Source organism: Podarcis cretensis (assembly GCF_951804945.1).
Source record: "Podarcis cretensis genome assembly, chromosome: 1".
NCBI classification, from domain to species: domain Eukaryota; kingdom Metazoa; phylum Chordata; class Lepidosauria; order Squamata; family Lacertidae; genus Podarcis; species Podarcis cretensis.
In genome coordinates this window covers 64,162,811-64,172,462 of record NC_137170.1, presented here as the reverse complement: position 1 = coordinate 64,172,462, position 9,652 = coordinate 64,162,811, and the positions used below count along the sequence as shown (strand labels likewise).

The following is a 9,652-nucleotide window of genomic DNA, read 5'->3' as shown; positions in this document are numbered from 1 at the left end:
TGCTCCACCCACTTTTGCCTCTGACCCATCGCATCCTTGGCATGTGGCCTCTGTAAGGTTGCCCAGAAGGGAACGTATCACACTGTGTTTGAAAAGGTTCCCTGTTCCAGGGCAGTGTTTCCAAAACTTGGGTCTCCAGCTGTTTTTGGACTACAATTCCCATCATCCCTAGCTAGAAGGACCAGTCGTCAGGGATGATGGGGAAAACAGATGGAGACCCAAGTTTGGGAAACACTGCTCCAGAGGTACACAACTGCCTTTCAAACAAAGAGGACAGGCATTACTGTGTTCTTGGTGAATGAATGCTTCCATTTATCTTCTGATATTATTAAAGCTTTTCCATACAATGTAAGGGGCAGAGATAGGGGAAATATGCATAATAATTAGGGCCCAGTATACAAAAGGTGGGCACCTGAAAAAGCCACTCAAGACTCAAATCCAACATTAAATGATCTTGCGATTGACAAATATTACATTGTAACGTGCCAATCCATCTCCAGTGCTTTAGATTTATAAACACATTAAGCATCTGTGGACTGCATTATACTATTGATCTATCTAGCTGGCCCAGTGCTGTCTACTTTGATTAATGGCAGCTCTGCAGAATTTCAGATACAGGTCCTTCCAGTTTCTGCCGCCTAAGATTTGCTTAATTTGATGTGTCAGATATTAAACCTGGGGCTTTCTAAAATCGAAGTACATCCTCTTTTGAGCTATGTGCCCTCTTACACAAGGCTAGGTGCCAGTTAGAGCCCCAACTAGATATATAAGGCTTTTCTATATACACGTTTTGATTCTTTCACTTTCAGTCCTCTCAAAAGGCAGATGCAAGAAGAGGTTTTGCAATGAAGGGTTTCTTTTTATAAATCCCCACCAGTCCCCCACTTCAAAATTTATACGCAAATGCAAAATGAAGGAGAATGAAATCTAAGAATAGCAAATCGTAAACAAATATTTATTTCTGGAACAAGGGTTCCTTCTGATTGCATCAAGACACCGATTTGAGTTGGTAATAGTTAAGACATTCTGGACTAGTAACTAACTGTAGTATTTTGAAAGCCAGACTGTAGCTGCTCATGCAGTCTGCCCTGAAAGAACATGCATAGACCAAAGTTATTGTAGACTAGATCAACAATGATCTAAAGCAGTTTGTTTGCATGGATGCTAGTTCTGAAGCTCTGCAGCTTGGGAGATCCCACAAATTCAGCTTGCATGCACATACCACTAATACTGGTAATTTGTTTGGAAAGACAAGTATTTAGAAATACAAAAAGAAAAGTGGAAAGAGAAAGATATTTAACCAGCATTCATGTAATACATATTTCCTGAGAACAGAGTGTGCCATATATCTTTGTAAGATAATTTGCATTCAATGCAACCAGAGTAAACCAAATCAAGCAGAGCATTTCTCTCAGCTAAAGCAAATGGCTATAGATCAGCAAATTGTTAGACACTGTTAATGCATGTTTTTAAAACAAATACAAAAGGGTACAAGTGAGCATTTTCAATGTGCTTTCCAAGTATGTGTGGGGAAAATACAACAAGAATCAAAGGCTACAAAACTGAGGCCACTAGACTTTTCAGCTGTTCAGTGTAACTAGCTAGGAACAAGTGATTTCAGTATTGTGGCCTAGAACTTTGAACGTGAACTTTGCATTGAAACTACTTTTAAAGTTCAGCAGATTGCGATGCTGCCGTTGTTTTTCCGTCATTTGCTGATGCAATCCTAAGCATATCTACTCAGCAGTAAACTCATCTGAGTCGGATGGCAACTAATCTCTACAAATGTGGGCTCAGAATTTCAGATCTAGGAGTAAATCCTGCTGTAGTTAGTGGGACTTACTTCTGAGTAGATATGTATAGCATTACCCTCTTACATGACCAATCAGAATGTATCTGTGTATCGATCAAAGTGGGATAGACAGAAGAAAAGCCAAACAGAATCATAGTTTAGTTGACTACTTGGCAAACCATATTGGTTTTAAAGCTTGGATCCAGCCAAGGCAACCAGCAGTTAGGTAAAACATAACAGCAAAACTTAACAGTAGCAAAACAAAGGTAACATGTTTCACAGCACACAAATAAAGTGTGCACTTTGCCATTTGTGCCCCTAATTCAGAGATCTTTGTGTACTCTGATGCACCCATAGTGTTTGTGTGCAGGCAGGCTTTTCCAGGCACTTCAACAGAGGTCTTCAGCACCAATGTTTACATGTGCAGTGCTTCTCCCTCTATTGAAATGTATAGAAAGCCCGTGAGGTGGGGGTTGGGGTGCATTAGAGTTTCTATCTGCACAACAACCCCTGAATTTGGGTATCAATATATAAAAAGGGCATTATGATACAAAAAACAAGATTGTCATCATATAAAAACATTAATTATATGACAGAAATATAGTAAGAAAAATCCCACAGGGTTGGAATAATGTATCATAATCAGATCACTTATGGTTCCAAATGATGGAATGTGATGCATGTCCCCGGTATAATAAGGTCATTTCTACAATCTGGTGTTTTCCCCCCTAAACTACAGAAGTCATCCTAAAACTCATGCAAATATTTATATATATATATATATATGATATCATTGCTGTGCTTGATTATAATGAAGTGACTCTTTGAAAGTTTGAGGGGGGGGGGGCGTGGAGTTGTTAATTTACTTTGGTTGATATAAATAAGAAAGAATTCTACACCTGAAATTTTTACAAAAGGAAAACCCAGGAACATTTTGGTCCCCATGTACAAGTGAATCCTGCACACTTGTTTGAGTTTAGTGCTTCATTTCTTCCACATTTTGAAGTAGTAGGTAATATAAATGATAATTAGTAAAGCATTGTTAGATGAAATCATGACTTCAAAGCCATCAAATGATATTGCTCTCAGCTGTAGGCATGTGAGAATCAAAAGTGCAGGTCCCTGCAAGGGCATGTACTGTTTTCAAACAAAAATTTAAGAAGGCATAAAACTGGAGGATACTTCAATACTACCCTTTTGACTCTTTCCACACTTCAATTTTATAAGGGGGAAATTGGGGGGGGGGTCCTCTTTCTTTTAACTTTGAACAAGCAAGCCATGATGTTATACTTTATATTCCACATAAGCAGGAGCTCGCATAAGGCAGGTAATAAAACTGGCTTCTTGTTTGCAATGCCATGAGATTTCAAGTTGACGTGGCTGGTGAACTATATAAAATCCAGGTAGCTCGACAAGATTATATCCATACAGTTATACTTTTGCATGCCACATTAGAGCATGGATAGGACTCTTCACTTCAGAGATATGAGATGACCTTAATCTGCACATTTACTATCAGTAACCACTGAAAAAGTCGCATTGCGTCCCGAGAAAGTGCTGCATCAAGAACAGTGCAAGGGTGTATAAGCCGGCATCCAAATGCCTGCGAGCAGATCGAGAGCGAAAGTATACCACTTGTGCAGGCCTCTGCACAGGCGCACAGGACCTGAGCTATGTGCACAGTTAGCTATATGAAACAGGCTTCTGCATTCGGCCAAGGTTCTCTGGGTGCTATGTAATTTTCCTGATGTAAGATTCTGGTATGAGATAAACAAGTTGCGCCGCATGCAGAAACCAATTTCCTCCTGGCTGGAGAGCATCTCCAGATCCCAGCCTTAAGGCTTTCTAATGGCGAAGCTGTTTTGATTCCCCACCCTCCACTGATTTATAAAGACAAATGGACAAGAGGTGATGTGCAAACATCAAACTGCATAGTACATATTGAACAGGCTGATATCCCTTTTAAAGGGCAGAGCCACATCCACAATCTCAGCAAGAGACGAGGACAAACCTGACAGAACGGGAAGCCTCAAGGACTGTTATAGCATCAAATTATGGCCACAAAGGCAACAATTAATCTTGCTTGGTGTTTTTTTTATATCATAGGCAATACAAATTCATTTGAGCAATTGAAAGCTGTAGAAGGAGTGAATAAACACGTTGTTGTTTTTTTTAAAAAATCATGCCCTTATTATGAAAGTTTTACAAGTAACAGACATTTCTTTTCCAGTATGCTGCCGTGCAAGACTCTCGCGGACTTGTTGTAGCTCATTCTACTGCTGCTTGGTGAATCTACCTCCTTTCATAGCTGCAGCTGAGACAGCATCCAGTCTTTACCACGAACCGTTAAGGGGAAGTAGCTGTTTGTCTTGACTGTTGGTAACACAATCCCCACCCACCCACTGCCTCATTCACAGAAAAGCTTGATAATATTCTTTCTCAACAGCAGGATATACATGCAGATGGATTCCTTTGCCTCGTTCCCAAATCTTCCCATCTTCTTCAGCTCGCCCTGGGAGTTTTCAGTCCTGACGATGTGACTCTCTTTCCATATTAACTAAGGCCATTCGTGGTGATACTGCTTGCCATTCTTTTTCCGCTCTCTCTGCAAATGCTCCAGTTCGGCCTCATACATCATTTCCTGAACTAAGTATTTCTCCCTTCTCATTCTGTCACACAAGTCTTTGGGCATGTCTGGGATTAAGTAGGCAATGAAAGATTTTATTCCAAAAACAAGGTGCTGAAAAGAGAAAGAATATATATATAGAGAGAGATTTAAAATGCTTACACTGATCTGTCTTGCTTGGATCGCTGCAGTATATTTGGGAAGCAATGCACTGACTAGTTACTTATCCTTGATTATTAATATTAGCATATATCAGTGATCTACTGTCTCCTTGTGGCAGGGGGCTGAAAGGGGAAGATAGAATACATATTGTACCAGTGATGAAGAACCCATTTTCCTTTATCCCAAAATTACATGGCTTAAAACAGCTCCTCCAATCCTCCCTATGTGAACATAATGTCAGCAGTTAGAGGGCTTTGAATGTGTGTTTCATTTACACCAGGGAATGGGAAACTCTTCCAAACAAATGTCTTCTGGATAATCCTCTGGGAGCCATATTCCAACAGTTTGTGGGGCTGGAGGCAAATGTGGGCAGAGCAATGGATGTAAATTTTAGCTTTGTACATAACTATATAACTAACCTCAAACACTATAATGAAAGCCAGTCGAGCAGCAAGAACATGCCAGAACTGCAAGGTGAACTCATAGGGTGTTGAACTCCACGGAGGCGCTCTGTAATCTCTGTACCTGTGATGGAAATAAAGGAGATGAAAGCCATTTGGCAAAACTAGAAGTACTTGTAACCATGCAGACAGCCTGAGCTCCCCATTTCAGTGGTGTTTTGGCAGAAGACAGAAGCAGCTATATATGGAAACCCACCAAAACAGTGTGAAGGATGGGTAAGAGATGTGCCTATTTATGATCAAAGTTGCAAAATAAATGAATGCCTTCTATGAATTAGAATGTCTAGAAAACAAGATATTAAAGGCAATATTAGTGAATTATGCGCAAGGCAAAAATGAAGTACAGTTTGTGATCTGGTATATGGAATAGCTCAGTCGGTAGAGCAGAAGAATCTTAATCTCTGGGTCAAGGGTTCAAGCCCCGCATTCAGCAAAATATTGCTGGGGCTAGATGACCCCCCACCCCCCGCTGATCCCTTCCAACTTTTGGGACGCAGGTGGCGCTGTGGGTTAAAGCCTCAGCGCCTAGGACTTGCCGATCGAAAGGTCGGCGGTTCGAATCCCTGCGGCGGGGTGCGCTCCCGCTGCTCGGTCCCAGCGCCTGCCAACCTAGCAGTTCGAAAGCACCTCTGGGTGCAAGTAGATAAATAGGGACCGCTTACCAGCGGGAAGGTAAACGGCGTTTCCGTGTGCGGCTCTGGCTCGCCAGAGCAGCGATGTCACACTGGCCACGTGACCCGGAAGTGTCTCCGGACAGCGCTGGCCTCTGGCCTCTTAAGTGAGATGGGCGCACAACCCCAGAGTCTGTCAAGACTGGCCCGTACGGGCAGGGGTACCTTTACCTTTACCTTATATCCACACTTCCGACAGTAAATATGATCCTGTACTATTCATGGGCTATGTGTGAGGCCCACATGATATGAAGAGAAGGCAGCACTGCAATCCCCTCAAGGCTATGGAATAACCACCCAATGAGATTTTGAACATTTCTTTTTTGCAACCCTTCTGAAGTGCAAAAAGTGCGCTCTTTTCCATTGACCATCTAGCATTTCCCCACCCCCACCCCTTTGCCCTGTTGGGTTTTGATTTTTTTATCAAAGTAGGTGTGAGTCTTAGAAGGCGGGATATAAATGTTTTAAAGCAAACACAGTAACGTGATTTAACCATGTACAGTGGTACCTCGGGATGTGAACGGGATCCGTTCCGGAGCCCTGTTCTCATCCCGAACAGAATGTAAGACGCGACAGCGCATCTGCACATGCTTGGGGCGCGTTTCACCGCTTCTGTGCATGCGTGTGACGTCATTTTGACCGTCTGCGCATGCGCGAGCGGCGAAACCCAGAAGTAAAGCACTCTGTTACTTCCAGGTTGCCTCTGAGCGCAACCTGAAAGCGCTCAACCTGAAGCATATTTATCCCGAGGTATGACTGTATATAAATAGTGATGTGGTGGATTGGTGAATTTGCTGAGAAATTTCAACATCTCCCCCTCAGCTGAACTCTATTGACTGTATTCATCAAAGCAGTTTAAAAGGATATTCAAGACTTTTTGGTTAAGCTTCTTTGGTGTTTCCACTGAAATTAAGCAAGTGACATAATACCTACCTACAATATCCTGAATATCCCATGCCAAGCTCACTCAGATCAAATATTGATAAGCTGCTGTTGACGTATCCTCTCAAACATCTGGAAAAAAGAAAGCCCGGGAAATAGTTTCCAATGAGAAATGAGCTCATCATGGTTCTGTTGTGCTTATGCATGCAAAGCACGTCTCATTCACATTCCTTGCCATTATCAATGTGTGCCTATGATTCAAATGCCATGCCTATCATATTTTCAAAGGGTGATGGTGCCCAAATATTATTGGGATTTATGCTGCAAGAGACCCATAAAGTATTGAATATGTAAGATGAGGTTTATGCTTTGTGTGAGCATACAATTCAACTCTTCGTCTAAGAGGTCAAAACTGTGCTTAAGTAACATTTCCACACTGTGCAGTGGCCAACCAGAATCAGAGGTGCTGAATGCAGCCAGGTTCCCTTCTCAGACTGACTAATGATACCAAATGGCAATGCAGTAATTGTAGCAGGTGTGCAACTAATGCTGTTAAACTGGCCCAGTTTCAGAGGTCCTCACATGCAACATTGGGCTGTATGCGTGCAATCAATTAATGAAATAATGGATGCCACTGCCTGGATGGGGGTAGGTAGGTGGAGAATAAATGAATCTCCCAATATGTCAAAAAGATATTTGGTACAGTGGTGCCCCGCAAGACGAATGCCTCGCAAGACGAAAAACCCGCTAGACGAAAGGGTTTTCTGTTTTTTGAGGCGCTTCGCAAGATGAATTTCCCTATGGGCTTGCTTCGCAAGACGAAAACGTATTGCGAGTCTTGCGAGTTTTTTCCCTTCTCCCCCTTTTTCTAAGCCGCTAAGCCGCTAATAGCGCTAATCCGCTAATAGGGATGCTTCGCAAGACGAAAAAACCGCTAGACGAAGAGACTCACGGAATGGATTATTTTCGTCTTGCGAGGCACCACTGTATGTGCACACATGTGCAGCCTTAGATGCTGAAACTCCCAACATAAGAGAAATGTTGAACACTGCCGTAAGCCCCGTTCTGTGCCCAATAAGCACGGGATGCCTTTTCCCAATAGTGCTGTGGCCCATAGATTGCAGCAAAAAACTGGGCAAGGCTTTGCCCAGTATCATCTCTGTTTGATAGGCCATTGGGAAAAAGCTGTCCCATGAACCCTGCTGAAGAGGGGAAGCCTATATAAGGCTGCTTCCCCTGGAGCTCACAGCCATTTTGCTTTTAGAGCTTTCTGTCTGCCCACCCTCGGCATGGATAGGCAAACTAAGGCCCAGGGCCCAGATCCGGCCCAATCGCCTTCTAAATCTGGCCCCCAGATGATCTGGGAATCAGTGTGTTTTTACATGAATAGAATGTGTCCTTTTATTTAAAATGCATCTCAGGTTAATTTGTGGGGCATAGGAATTTGTTCATTTATTTCCCCAAAATATAGTCTGCCCCCCCCCACAAGGTCTGAGGGGCAGTGGACTGGCACCCTGCTGAAAATTTTTGCTGACTCCTGGGTTAGAGCCTTCACTGACCAATTTTGGGTCATTGGTTGACAGGGCCGGAAAGGAATTTTTCCCCCTTTCAATCTGATTGGCACGTGGTTGGGTTTTTTCTGCCTTTCCCTCAGTGAAATTATGGCTTTCCTTTGTTAGGCGGAAGAACATTGATTGTATGAGGGCAGATCAAATAGTATAAATAAACATTTTCATTCATTAATGAGCCAATACAATACAGGGACTGCATCAATGCATTTAAATGGTATCATTTGATGAGGAAGTTGACACTTAGGCCCAAAGCTTATCTTTTTTGTTTTCTCATTGGGCTACAAAATCTGGGGGCATTGTATGGAAGGCAGGATACTGGCTGTGAAAAGAGTTAGAGCCAAGAAAGAGCTATGAATGATGGAGCAGATTAGAAAAAAGAAGAAGATAAAACTCTCTGTTTTAAGCAGTATTTTCCCTCATACCCACCTATTAAATGTGTAACTGTAAAGCCAAGGAATAAAAACACACACTGTCAATTGGTAACATCAAAAATTAGCTTAACCATTATTTCATATTGTCGACAGCAATGTATACAATAAATAATAGTGCTGTTGTATATGCAACACCCTACCAAAGCCTTGTGTAGAACAGGTGACCCCTGACACCAACCGGCCAAAAATACTGATTAAATGTTTATGTGATGAGAGTACATCATTAGACTAGGTTAGAGACCACAAATGGCTTAGTTCTTATGGTAATTCTCAAAATTCATTCCCTGGCGTAAGCTTTCCACATCCTAGAAGATAAACCCTGATACAAAAACAAGCCCAGGCTTTGGAAATATTTCATAAGAAATAAAGTTCCATTGTTGAAGAACACCACATCCCTCTTTATGTGTTGTATCCAGTGCACTGCCTGCCAATTCCCCCTTCTCAGTAGTGGCGCCCGCCCTGTGGAAAGCCCTCCCACCAGATGTCAAAGAAATAAACAACTATCTGACTTTTAGAAGACATCTGAAGGCAGCCCTGCTTAGGGAAGTTTTTAATGTTTGATCTTTTACTGTGTTTTTAATATCCTGCTGGAAGCCACGCCAGATGGGCGGGGTATAAATAATAAATTATTATTATAATAATCAAACATATATATATTCATCATTTTATTTGTATGCTGCCTTTACATAGTTAAATTATGCTCAAGGCAGCTTACAGCATGAAACAAATTTATATGATAGAACAAAAATAGTCATAAACAATAAATGAAACACATCAAAAAGCACACAACCAATTTGAACCATTTCTACATTTAATAATAGTAAGTTCTGAAATAAGGATACAGAAATCAATATCAATAACAGCAACAACCTCGCCCTCAACAAGACCCCAGAGCAAGTGTCTGCTCAGCAGCCTCAGCTTTTGTAGCTGGAGTCAGTCAGGGCTCTCCCTACCCAGGCCAGGTGGAAAAAGGCCTGCAATGCAGGGAGCAGGTCTTCTAGGACTCATAGTCCCAACCTCACTGCAGCCTTGCCATTCCTAGCAAGTGACAGTGAT

General features: G+C 42.1%; 1 protein-coding gene and 1 long non-coding RNA gene across 6 annotated transcripts in view; one reads left to right on the top strand and one right to left on the bottom strand.

Moving 5' to 3' along the window:
• Positions 1 to 9,652, top strand: part of LOC307216712 — a 427,955-nt gene that overhangs the window by 179,312 nt on the left and 238,991 nt on the right. The window lies entirely within an intron of this gene.
• ANO3 (anoctamin 3) overlaps positions 929 to 9,652 on the bottom strand; it is a 241,881-nt gene continuing 233,157 nt past the window's right edge. For all 5 annotated transcript variants that reach the window (XM_079963900.1, XM_079963901.1, XM_079963902.1 and 2 more), the window contains 3 exons: positions 6,646 to 6,726; positions 5,000 to 5,105; positions 929 to 4,532 (listed from right to left, as the gene is read on the bottom strand). In XM_079963900.1, coding sequence (XP_079820026.1) covers positions 4,350 to 4,532; positions 5,000 to 5,105; positions 6,646 to 6,726 — 370 coding nt within the window. In that variant the 3' untranslated portion in view covers positions 929 to 4,349. The remainder of the gene's footprint in view (positions 4,533 to 4,999; positions 5,106 to 6,645; positions 6,727 to 9,652) is intronic.